The sequence below is a fragment of the Rhinocladiella mackenziei genome, assembly GCF_000835555.1.
Source record: "Rhinocladiella mackenziei CBS 650.93 unplaced genomic scaffold supercont1.1, whole genome shotgun sequence".
Taxonomy (NCBI): Eukaryota; Fungi; Ascomycota; class Eurotiomycetes; order Chaetothyriales; family Herpotrichiellaceae; genus Rhinocladiella; species Rhinocladiella mackenziei.
In genome coordinates, this window is record NW_013550604.1 from 4,130,773 (window position 1) to 4,143,163 (window position 12,391).

At 50.3% G+C, this 12,391-nt stretch overlaps 4 protein-coding genes across 4 annotated transcripts; 2 read left to right on the forward strand and 2 right to left on the reverse strand.

Moving 5' to 3' along the window:
• Window positions 1-62: 62 nt before the first annotated feature.
• Window positions 63-2,087, forward strand: Z518_01454 (serine/threonine-protein kinase bur1; the record flags this gene model as incomplete). The annotated part of the gene is made up of 1 exon (XM_013422054.1): window positions 63-2,087. One exon carries the CDS (start codon window positions 63-65, stop codon window positions 2,085-2,087), a length of 2,025 nt encoding a protein of 674 aa, XP_013277508.1.
• A 645-nt stretch (window positions 2,088-2,732) lies between these two features.
• On the reverse strand, window positions 2,733-4,235 carry Z518_01455 (uncharacterized protein; the record flags this gene model as incomplete). Its single annotated transcript, XM_013422055.1, has 1 exon — window positions 2,733-4,235. The coding sequence occupies one exon, from the start codon at window positions 4,233-4,235 to the stop codon at window positions 2,733-2,735; it is 1,503 nt and encodes a 500-aa protein (XP_013277509.1).
• A 1,395-nt stretch (window positions 4,236-5,630) lies between these two features.
• Z518_01456 (uncharacterized protein) lies at window positions 5,631-8,213 on the reverse strand (the record flags this gene model as incomplete). The annotated part of the gene is made up of 9 exons (XM_013422056.1): window positions 5,631-5,972; window positions 6,054-6,100; window positions 6,162-6,234; window positions 6,349-6,404; window positions 6,458-6,560; window positions 6,620-6,865; window positions 6,918-7,355; window positions 7,406-7,946; window positions 8,038-8,213. 9 exons carry the CDS (start codon window positions 8,211-8,213, stop codon window positions 5,631-5,633), a joined length of 2,022 nt encoding a protein of 673 aa, XP_013277510.1.
• A 1,668-nt stretch (window positions 8,214-9,881) lies between these two features.
• Window positions 9,882-12,351, forward strand: Z518_01457 (uncharacterized protein; the record flags this gene model as incomplete). The annotated part of the gene is made up of 2 exons (XM_013422057.1): window positions 9,882-9,932; window positions 9,985-12,351. The coding sequence occupies 2 exons, from the start codon at window positions 9,882-9,884 to the stop codon at window positions 12,349-12,351; spliced, it is 2,418 nt and encodes an 805-aa protein (XP_013277511.1).
• Between the last annotated feature and the right edge of the window lie 40 nt (window positions 12,352-12,391).

A 12,391-nucleotide genomic window follows, 5' to 3' on the forward strand; every position in this document is an offset into this window, starting at 1 on the left:
TGCCGGATATTTACCACTATAGTGGACTTCCGACAAACCTCCCCGCAACGACTCTGGTCGCCATGTCTACAGAGGCGCTCCGGCCTAAGAAAGGCCTTGAACGACTGGAAGATGGAAGACCTCGATTTCGTGGCTGCTCCAGAATTACTGACTACGAGTATCTTGGCAAACTCGGTGAAGGGACGTTCGGAGAAGTGTCAAAGGCACGATCCAAAAAGACGGGACAAATTGTGGCGCTGAAAAAGGTCTTGATGCATAACGAGAAAGATGGATTTCCCATAACGGCTCTCCGAGAAATCAAATTGTTGAAGCAACTCGATCACGTCAACATATTGAAGTTGGAAGAAATGGCCGTCGAACGGCCCAAGAACGAGCGCAAGAAGCCGAGCATGTATATGGTTACGCCATACATGGATCATGATTTGTCAGGCCTCTTGGAAAACCCAGACGTTCATTTCACCGAGTCACAGATCAAATGCTATATGAAACAACTTCTCGAGGGTTGCGCATATCTGCATGAGAACAAAATCCTCCATCGAGACATGAAAGCGGCCAACTTGCTGATCAACAACCGGGGAGTCCTTCAAATTGCGGATTTTGGTCTAGCACGACCTTACGATGACGAACCTCCCAAGCCTGGACATGGAGGAGGCGAAGCCACCAGAGAATACACCACCTTGGTCGTCACCCGATGGTATCGTCCACCCGAACTTCTCCTTCAGTTGCGCAAATACACTACGGCGATCGACATGTGGGGAGTTGGTTGTGTTTTCGGCGAGATGTTCAAAAGAAAACCCATTTTGACGGGAAACAGTGACTTGAACCAAGCACAACTTATTTTCGAACTCGTTGGTTCTCCTACCGAAGAAACCATGCCCGGTTGGCGTGACCTCCCCGGCTGCGAGAATATTACAGAATTTGGACAACACCCATCCACCCTCTCGCGTGTCTTCCGTGAGCTCAGTCCCCTTGCGCTCTCACTGTTGAGCGAACTCCTGAAATTGGATTGGCGAAAACGAATAAATGCTATAGATGCACTACAACACCCTTACTTCCACTCCGAACCATACCCCGCCAGACCAGGTGATCTTCCTTCATTCGAAGACTCTCATGAACTCGATCGAAAGAAATTTAGAGACCAAAAATCAAAACCACCCCCTGCACCCGCTGGCGGATCAGTGGGAATTGGACCACAAGGAGAATGGGGTATCAGCGGTCGCCCGATTCCTCCGTATGAAGGAAGGGGAGGTGGCGGCCCTGGCTCTCGGGTTCCTGGTGGTCGACCGTACGCAAATGGGCATAACAATCAAGGATACCATCGTCGGCCACACGGTCCTCCTGCTCAGAATGGTGCTTATGGCGGCGATTATCGGGGACCGATCCAGCAACCACCCCATCGAGATGGACCTCCTTATGACCAAGGCCACCGACCACCTTACGATCAATCAAGAATAGCCCCTCCTTCACAGCCATATGAGGATAATTTCTCACGTCGCCCTCCGGCAGAACATACCTTGCCACCGCGACCTCCGAATCCCGACATCGACCACTATCGCTACGGGCTCTCAGAAGCGCCTCCTTATCGTGACGATGGTCGTGGTCCTCCACCAATGCGATCTCGTGTGCCTCCGGGAGCAGGCGGCGCAAATCCGGACAGCCGAAGACCGAATCATGATCGTGATACATATATTCCGCCCTACTCCAATGCCGATCCCAATGCGCGGGTCCCGAACGCAAAGAACCGACGAAGAGATGATCGCCCGCCTTACCGAGACGGCCAGCATTCTCATCCACATGGCCCTCCTGATCACGGCGAGCCGATGCGGTATGACGATGCTGGACCAGATCGAGATCGTGATCGAGACCGAGACAGACGGCCGAGAAGTCGAAGTCCAATGCGTGATTGGGAGAGGGATAGAGATAGAGATTGGGAGCGAGACAGAGACAGAGACGTGCACCGGGAAAGAGATCGAGCGAGAGACTGGGACAGAGACAGGGATCGGGACCGGGAGCGCGATCACAGAGACAGAGACAGAGATCGAGATCGCAACAGGGGATATGGGATGCAAGATCCGTATCGAAGATGAAGATGATGTCTCCAACTCAACTTTTCTGAGAGCACAACAAATTCGATTTGGTCACTTGATTTGAGTCAAGATGACATGTATTTTTGGCACCACGCTACACCATGCAATGACTTGACTCGAAAAGAAATGAATTGGACCGGAATTTTTAATTGGGGCACGGTGCTTTTTGCATAGCGATCGGCGTCGGCGCAAGCACTGGGCAAAGGACGGAGGACAAGGGATCAATTGATACGTACTTTATCGAACAGGGAAGGACAGGACAGGAGCATGGTTCGAATTCGAATTCGGATTCAGCAACGGAAAATGGAACCGTGGCTCTGTCCCTTATGTGGCAATGTACGGTCTATGGTCCTATTGTCTTTGGCGATGATGAAAGGTATATTGCAATTCTTATTGCTTCAGCTTGACTTTTTGTGCCTTGAATTCGGAAAAACTAGCGGCAGACGGACAGGCAGGATTTATGCAAAACAAGAACAATCGAGAATGAGGATGATATACTAGTATGTAGCCAGTGGCCCCCCAAAAATTTCGAAACTGAAATGAAGTGGACAATTGAAGCTATGTTGTATTCTTCATTGCCTTTTCGCTATATTGTGAGAACGACTAGGTATCAATAGCTGCCAGTGCCAATGATGCCACGATCAATCACAAAAAGCCGGCGAAAACATCATCTATCGCGTTCTTCTTCTTGCTCTTGCTCATACTCTTGATCCGTTCCTTTTCATGTTTCGTGTCCGACTCTTTCTCTTTCCCTTTGGTCCCCCTGTTCTTGCCTCGGCGTCCTTGGGGCTTGTCGGTGTCTTTATTGCTCCGCCGGGGCGCGGTTGGATGTGAAGGTAGATGTGGCATGGAAGTTGGAGTTGTGAGTGAATTCGATTGAGCCGTGAGAGCGAGAGATGGTGCAGTCGAGTTTGAGCCTGAGAATGCGCGCGCATTTGTCAGTGGCGTCAACTGGGCTCTGGCATTTACGGAGCCTGATTGAGCTCGAGTGGCTTTGGACGTTGTCTCCGGGTGCTGTCGATTGTCGCCGTGGACCGGAGGGTGGCTCTGATGCTGGACGGGTTTGGGGTCGTGCGTGAGCATGGGGCCATCCCCGTCGACGTTTCGATCTTGAGCATCGATATCGATATGTGTATCTTCAACCTCAGAGGCAGATGCTGATGCGGGCGCAGCGGGCGCAGCCGCATCCTCTTCACGACTTGCATCGTTTCCCTGCTCTGAGTTCTTGTCCTTCCTCCTCTCAACAACTTCGCCGAAATCATCTCCGTCATACATTCTCCCCACGATTTCACCGCTCTGCAGCCCCGTGACTCTCAAACTCGACGTTGTTGGGCTCCTGGCCTTAGTCTTGCCATACTCCTCGTCTGCCATTGTTCGACTCATTTTCTCACCCTCTCGAGTGACCACGCCCGACCTCGACTCCTCTTCCTCATCCAAAATTGTCGGTGGACCTACTGCACTCATGACATCGCCAAGGATGCCGACGAGTACAACGCCCAAATTTGCAAATTGGCTATCACCCACCAAGCCCGTGAAGCCGACGTATGCACGCGGCACAAGCATCTCCCGAATCCAGTCGGTCCACACTCCCTTTTCTCTCCTCACCTGAGTTTCTTGCTCGAATCGTTTCCTGATTTCCTTTGCGTCCATACCTCCAATAGCACCTCCACCATTAATCTGGCCCCGGAGGAGGCGTTCTTCCTCCTCCAAATCAACGACCTTGGTGACTGCCTTCCTCAACAATATCAGTGATTTCGACCAAGATTGCGTGCGGTGTTGGTTCTTATTGCGTATCCATATTTGGTCTAGGATTGATTTTGTGGCAAATAGCTTGGTTCCGGAGTCTGGGGTTGGCGTTGGTATTGGGGAATTGGACTTTGAACTTGCGAGCTTGACTGCTGTAGACATTTGCAACGATTGATTCTTGGAACTTGGCGGTCTATGAGAATTTTGTGCCAGCATTTCTCGGGGAGGTTCAGGATGCAATCGCCTGCTAATCCGCCTCCTCCTCGACGCAGAGGCCTTTATTAGGAGCTGCAGTCGATCTGGAGATTTCTGCTGTGGATGTGTTAATTTTCGCCTTTTTGAACCTCTCATTCGATCGACTTCGGATGCACGCCCCCGATCATGCGATTGATCAGAATCCATTTTTAACGGTGCTTCAGGAATGATTCTCAATTTCCTGAACCAATGCAGCGTTTTGTTCCAGCAACAATCCTGGTTCACCAATAGTCATAGGTTACAAATCCAATTGCACAGCTGAAAACCACATTAAACTTGCTGAGTTTCTCAAATTCCATGATGGACATTGAAGTCACCTCGTCGATTCCCGTGGTCGTAAGCGAGAATCTGAGGTCTTGGCGCGCTAATCCGAGATATAAAAGGCAACCTCGTAATCTTCTATTCGTAGTTAGAGGCGTAGAACAATTTTTACGTATTTCACGGTGGAATTTATGCTAAGCACCTTCGAGCCAACTTGAGCACGCGGACTTGAACATATTTTGGACCCTGGAGTGAATTCCGCCGCGATGCGAGGACTGATACGGTGTCAGGAAGAGGGCCACAGTCCCTTGGGAACCGCATAAGAATCCTGTCATTTTATGACAGAAACTTGGACCTCTTAGCTTATATACTTGCCAGAACCCGGTTCGTGATATATGGATATGTTGTAGTAATTTGTGCCTTTACTACGATGAAGAAACTGGAAGATTTTGTCTCAGGGTCAATTTTCTAACAAGGAAATGACAACTAGGATCACACATGAGTGATTGACTGGTAGAAGTACAAGCTCTGATCTGAGACACTTCTCTTGTCTTTTGCAAGAGGAATCAATAATGACCTTCCATAAGCTCAAGCCCCATTTGCGTCATTGAAATGCCTTCGTGCATTCATTTTGTTCCATCTGGTTGTGGTATATTGACCTCCATGAAAGAGATCTAGCTCACATTGCATGAAAACAAAGAAAAACTTGCAGATATTGGGACAGTTGTGCAACAGCACATGGTAGTGAATGACGAAGTGATTGAGGGAAACGCCATTTTGTCCAGCACACGTTTCCCAAAGATGATGGTTTGCTATGGTTGAGACCAACGTGATCTGAAAAGACCCAGTGCCACAACCCAATTCATTAGTCAAGGAAGAAACAATCCAAGCCCAAAGGCAAGAAATGACTCTCTCCAGACTTCTGGTTTGACAATGACCAACAACCACTAGTGGCCAACAAGTTGTGACCTGAACCTCGTAAGATGGCCAGCGTCACGATCATGCTGAGCTAGTAGCGTGGAAGATGAAAATTCTTTTTAGTAGGAGCTTGAGCAGGGTTCTGAAATCTGTAACGTTGAATGACACCCATTTCGTTTTCGGCAGTTGGGATTCCACGATCATATTGAGAACGACGACGGCGTTGTTCCTCACGATATGCTTGACCTTGTCTTGGTGCGAACAGGCCTGTAATGGAAAATGGTCAGCATGATGTTTCATCTTCATCATCTTCTTCTTCTTTTCCAGAGGTAAGATGAGAGATACTTTTGCTCATGATCACGATCAAGGGCGAGGAATGCCAGAAAAAGGATCATATAGGCTGTTGATATCAACCAAAAACGGAAGAGCGGCTCGACTGGGAGATGGAGAATCATCAGGATTCTCAATAGTCTTGGGAGTAGTACGAGCCGGAGGAAGATAAAAGGCTTGACGACGCTTATCATCCACAATGAACTTTCCAGTCCGTCGAAGACCTCGGCGATTTGTTAAATTTCCAGAATCACGGGGGATGTACAGACCGACGTGCTCAGCGTTCTCAATAGAACGGCGCATCTTGGAATGATTGTCAGGTCCTGGAAATCGTTCTTCCTGACCAGCGTTGGGAACGTGACCAGCGATGTAGAGCTAGAAAGAAGTTAATAGCAGGTCGAGTCGAAGAAGAAAAGATCTTGCCTTAGGACGGAATGCGGGGTGCTCAAGCATAACGGACGAGTTGCGAAACTTCTGAATCAAGCAGTCTCGGCCTTGAATGGCTGTTGAAGATAATCGGTTAGAAGCATGATACAAGAGCGAATTTGGGTGGGGGGGAGTTACCAGCATAGGACACTTCGGCAATCTTGTCAGAGGAGAAACAATTCCAGCGCTTTCCGGAGCGGGCAAGTGCGAACTAAAACACATAAGCAATAATATCAAATGACCTGAGTGGATCGCTGACTGGAATGATAGACTGGGCCTGGTAAGAGTCAGTAATGTCTAGCAAAGATCGGAGAGAGGAACTTACATCAATGAAGTTGATAAATGCGTATCCAACGTTGCAGTTGTTCGCGAAGTCTGTTTCTTCCAGGTTAGTAATTGAGTGATGGGTTGAGGAAAGACAAGGGTCAACGAACCAATGCGAAGGTACATGAAGTCGTAGCATCCAAAGCTGGTGATATCAAGAATGGCCTTCAACATCTGCTGATTGACACGATTTGGGAGGTTGCGAAGCATGACCTAAAGATGGTCAGTGGTAAAAAAATGATTCAAGGAAACGGTGTGGAAGAAGACCTCACTGTAGTTCGAACATCAATGCCGAGTCGGATGCGAACAATGTCAATAGCATTATGGTTGCCATTCTGATTGAAACGACGACCTTGCTGAAGAGCATCACGCTGAATCACAAAGGCGAGACGGTCATAGTCTGGATCAAATGGAACCGTGGAACGTCCAGTGATTGAGAGGTACTCTTGAGGATTCTCAGCAAGCTGAGAGGCATCACGAACATCTGGTTGGAAAGGTTCAAGGCCCAAGACGGCACCCTGGTAAAGTGAGTCTGAATGTTTTCGCAAAGTCCAAGACGTAATGACTCACACGAATCACTGTTCCGGTGATGACATCTTTGGCAATGTCCACATGATTGGCATTGTAGAATTCAATACGAAACTCTCGAACATGATTCTGAGCTGTGGGCATGGTATGGAAAGCCTTGATGTCACCACATTGCGTCAGGAGTCGCTTGATCTCGGCAACAATTGGTGCAGCTTCCATGGGCCGAGCAGTGGAATACGAGCTGAAATAGACATTGACGATGGCCTGACCTTCGAAGTCGCTAACTTGGTATGGATCCTTGCCCTCATCAGCAGCAAGTGCTTTTGGAGACAATGGAATGACACGTGCCAAGGGAAGAACGGTGCTGGAGACATCATAAGCCTTCTTTGCATCACGAACGTCCGCAAATGAGACGGTGAAGAGTCCCTTGTGAATCATCTGGGAAGCACTGATGGTTTTGACGGAAGGGAATGTTGTAGGCTCGGGATGTTAGTCCAAGGACTCGAAATGGTGGACGATGAGAAACTGACCTTGAATGCAGTAGCGATCTTGCTGGAACGGAAGCTGTCCGGATTTCCGATGACGGCGAAGGCACGGGTGACATTCTCATCGGTGCTGAAGGATCCTTCTGAATAGCGAACGTCGTGAAGGTAGATACCGCCAAAAGCATTGACTTGCAAGTCACCAATGTCGAGAGCACCGAGTTCCGCTCGAAGAATATTGGGATCATCGGCAACGAGACCAGGAAGACGAGGAGGGCCACCAATGATTCCAACAGGCTGGGGCTGCTCCTGAGTTAGACCGTAAGCGTTGCGCTCTGAAGTTCTTCCTTTCAATAGGGGTCTTACACCAAGGTTCCCATTAGCAGAGATGTCTCGAGGAACTTGATAGACAGGAACAGGATCAACGGGGCGAGTAGTGAGAGTCAAGCCGGCGAGGCGAGCAGCTGGAGGAGTTGCAGTGGCACGGTTGAAGTCATCGTGTAATCCTGGGGTGAAGACTTCGATAGGAGGAGAAAGATGCGGGTCATTGGTAGGATTGGGTGCATCCAAGAAGACATCGCCAACAGCACTATGTCAAATCAGCTTCTAGACAGCTTATATGAGGTGGCGAGACTGGGGGATGTGGGGGTCTTTTAGACGCGTCCAATGAACAAACGCACCTTACGGATGTGCCAACATTGAGTTGACGAGGAGTTGTGTTTGGAGCACGATGCTTGGTGGAAGTGTCAGCTTCTGGGGTAAAGGAGGTAGGATTGGTAGATGGTGTTCCGCGAAATGTCGTTTCATCAACCGAATGAGGGCTGGAAGCCGTGGCTCCACAGCGAGAGGGAGGCATGACCAGGTCTGATGGAGAGGATCAGTTAGCCGTGTGAATGATTCGATCAGGCTTGTAATGAATGGGATGTTGAGGTGGTGTCCTGCTGGCAGGATTGGCTTTTGCTGCTACAGTGACACATTCCCAATGGGTGATGAAGAGGGTGCAAAACTCGTCCAAGACGATGATGCAGTCTCTTGAGGGAGGAACTGGAGATTTTGGGGGAAAGAATGAGGCTGATGGAGGTTGGCAGCTCGCTTCTCTTTGGCAGAGAGTTGGGTTCCACAGGGAATTGGACTGACCAGGAGCAACGAGGTTGGTTTTGAGAAGGGCTAATGATCGGCAGTGAACGATGGCGTGCTTTGCAGTAATGAATGTGATTGAGAAGGAATAAAGAGAGCTGGTGAAAAGAGTGTGGGTGGCGAAGGAGTGGAATGGTTTGTGAGAGGAACCCGGTTGAGAGAAGAGAAGAGAGCGGGACATTTATAGTAGAGAGAGCAGAGGTAGTGGTGTTGTGTTCAATCCTCCTCGGTGATCTGGAAGTGGTATGGACAGAGATCAATGATGTCGTTGAAGGCAGTGAATCGGCTCTGGAGGTGTTGTCGGCGCTGTAGGTCATATCAAGTGAGAGATGATGAGGACGTAGAGTGGAGGGAGGAAGCTAGCCTACGCATCCTCTCCGCCGCCGTTCTCTACCCACCTTGTCCACTTCCCTATCAACTTGTATGCGGAAGTACATCAGACCACATCCTTTGCGGCGGTGAGTATGCCGTGGACTCCCGCTGCACCAAGAGATTGGCCCCATCATGCCTCAGTGCGGCCCTCACTTCAACCCTCACCTCATTTCTGTGCGCCGACGGCAGCATGGAAAGCCACGGAATCACGGAACACAGACACCAGCCCAGACGTCACGAAGCAGCCGCATCAATATTGAAATCCCAGATGTTGCCAGTCGACGTGATTGGATGCTGCAAGGATATCATAGCTTGGTGGGAAGCAGGAGGGCACAACAGAGCATATCATGGCATAGCACAGCAGAACAACAGTATAAGGCGGAAGAACCTCCCTCGCCTTGGAGTCAGTTCCTTTGATCGGCTCCGCCCACCTTGGTCCTCCTCGTGAACAGCTCTGCACTGATCTGAGAAATGATTGAAGTGATAAACCTGCAAGGAACGTGTATTATCTGAAGAGTTCTTCACAAATCTTTCCTCGACCCGCTCTGGTCTTCCTTCAACTCGGGACCGACCAAACATTAATAGACGTCTTTCTGGTCAGCATGGCAAGTTCGCAGAGAGAATTTCGCGCTGAATCATTACTCGGTCTTTATCGACAGCCTACCTCAGCTCTTGGACACCCCTCGAGCAAAGAAGACGAGAGTCATTGTGATGACAAGTTGCAGAGGAAGACGGATCGGCGTGTCCGCTTGGCAATCAGTAGCCACTAACCTGAAAGCGTTAGTGTTGTTTGACACATCACGCGGATGGAGTCCTGGTCACTGAACCTCTCAATATCCCTTTCGTTATCTCATGTGCACATAAGAGACTGGTCTCTTCCTTTTTTGCCCTCGCAACCAGCTTGCTTTTTGATGAATCCATTGCTACGCGCTGTTGGCCCCTATCTCGAATCAGAGTGATGAGAGCGTACGCGGTAGCACCGCGTTCTCCTTGAGAAACTCTCGCTTCCGTCACGATGCCGTCGATGCCTCTGTATAGGAATGACACGAACAGTGTACTTCAACAGGTACATGGCTTCCGAATTCCTCTCAATGCGAAGCTAACCTCCGGAACTCAAGATCGTTACATCCTCATCGGAAGCAGATACCTTGGATCAACTCATCCCCTACATCAAGGACTATAGCTATGGCAACAAGACCTCCCATTTACTGGGACAGCTCTCCGATCTAGCGGCAGCGCGCGAAGCGGAGATTGAAAGACAATGCAACACCAATCACCAAGAATTCGTAAAATCCGTCAATCAACTGCTGCGAATCCGTGAAGGCACCGTCACCCTCACCAATGAGATTCTGGAGTTGAATCAATCCATCCAAGCCAGCACGGAAAAACTTGTAGAACAGAAGAAAGCCTTGGTGGAATCTCGAGGCGTGAGACAGAACATAGACGACGCCAGTCATGCTCTACAAGATTGTCTCGAGGTGCTACGCCTCGCAAATCAAGTACAAGAACTCCGTGATCAGAAGAAACACTATGCGGCCCTACGAGCCCTGGACGAACTCCAAAGCGTCCACTTGCAAAACGTGACCCAATACCAATTGAGCGAGCTCATCCAAAAGTCTGTACCGGCCACCCAGAAATCCATCGCCGAAGCGGTCATGGCGGATCTCAACACTTGGCTCTTTCGAGTCCGCGAGATGTCCCAGTACCTAGGTGAACTGTCCTTCTATCACACCGACCTGCGCCAGCGGCGACAAAAAGAACGATCCGAAAGGAATCCTTATCTAGCCAATTTCAAACTCAACTCCGCCATCGAATTGGTCGCCGATGAGCATGAAGAATACGATCTGCTCAAGAGTGAGGACCTAGAAGTCGATTTCACTCCCCTATTCGAAGCATTGCATATCCATCGGTCGCTGGGCCAAATGGATAAATTCAAAGCCGATTATGCCGCCAGTCGCCGGGCGCAGCGGGATCTATTGTTGCAAAACTCCATCTCGCTTGTCGACGAGGAGATGGGCGACCTGCACACATTACTAGAAGACATAGCCGGTTTCGCCATCATGGAGCGCGCCACGATGAAGAAGGTGCCAGATCTCCGGTCCAACACCGACGTCGAAGAACTATGGGACTCACTGTGTCAAACCGCCATCTCACTCATGTCCAAAGCCCTGTCGCCCGTGGACAACGCCGAGCACCTGCTGAAAATCAAGAATTTGATCTCCCTCTTCATCCAGACGATGAATGGTTTCAATTTCAACACGTCCGCCGTGTCCAACTTCGTGCTAGTCCTGTTTGACAAGTACGCCGAACTGCTCAAACAACGCTTCAGCGAAGACTTCATCGAAATTGTCTCGACTGACGACTACATGCCCATGCCAATCCAGAACGCAGAAGAATTCGAAAAAGTCGTTAATGTATCCTGGTACACACCCGACCGACCCGTCAACGAAATGACGTTCCCGACCGTCTTCCCTTTCTCTCAAATGTACCCGCTCTGCTGCATCGACATCCGCAACTTCCTGAACCAATTCTACTTCTTCTCCGCGCAGGACGATGCGCCATCTCCTCTCTCCTCGAAGATTGACTCACAACTCCTGACCTCGCTCGACGACCTGCTCACGACAAAAGTTTGTGCCAGCCTCGTCTCCAAACTATCCTCACAATACCTGGGGCAAATCGTGCAGATCCTGATTAACCTGTCGCACTTCACAACAGCGTGCCACGAGCTGGAAACGCTCCTAGCGACAGCGCGGGCGTCGTCACTCAATCCCGGCCCTGCCATCTCTCTGCACGCGACTGCGCAGTTTTCTACGCACCAGAAAACCGCAGAGAACCGGATTTTCGAGCTGGTGAACAGTAAAGTCTCCGACCTGATCGAGACAGCCGAATATGACTGGCTCAGTCGCCGGCCACCCGTAGAGCCGTCCAACTACATCCTGACACTGACACGGTACTTGTCGAACATCATCAACTCGGTCCTGCTCTCTCTCCCATCGAGCCTGAAGGACCTCATGCTGTTCAATGCGATCTCGCACACCGCAAGCTCGATCCTTGCACTCCCACTCTCAGATACGGTGGGGCGGATCACCACGACAGCAATCGCGCAGCTGACAATGGATATCACGCACTTCCAGCACTACGTGCAGACGCTACCGAACAACTCGATCCTGCTTGAGAGTCTGGATGAGCTGGTGCAGACAGTCGCACTCATGGCGACGGACCAGCCTGACGAATTCTACGACATCTCCTTGCGCAACAAGAAGTACCGCAACGTCGATCCCCTCAAGGGACCTCAACTGCTCGAGAAGGTCGTCCATGTCGACGCCCGGTCCCCGACGACGGCGCATGACCGTGCCGCCAGCGGTAGTGGAAATGGTGGAAGTGGGCTGCAGAGTCCCGGTCTCGGCCATCACGGTAGCACGGGGAGTAGGGCTCCTAACACATTTGCCGCGCTGCAGAATCGGTTCATTCACGGTGGGAGATAAGACATTACTCTCTGGAAGAGGGCATTATGAGGTAAGATGA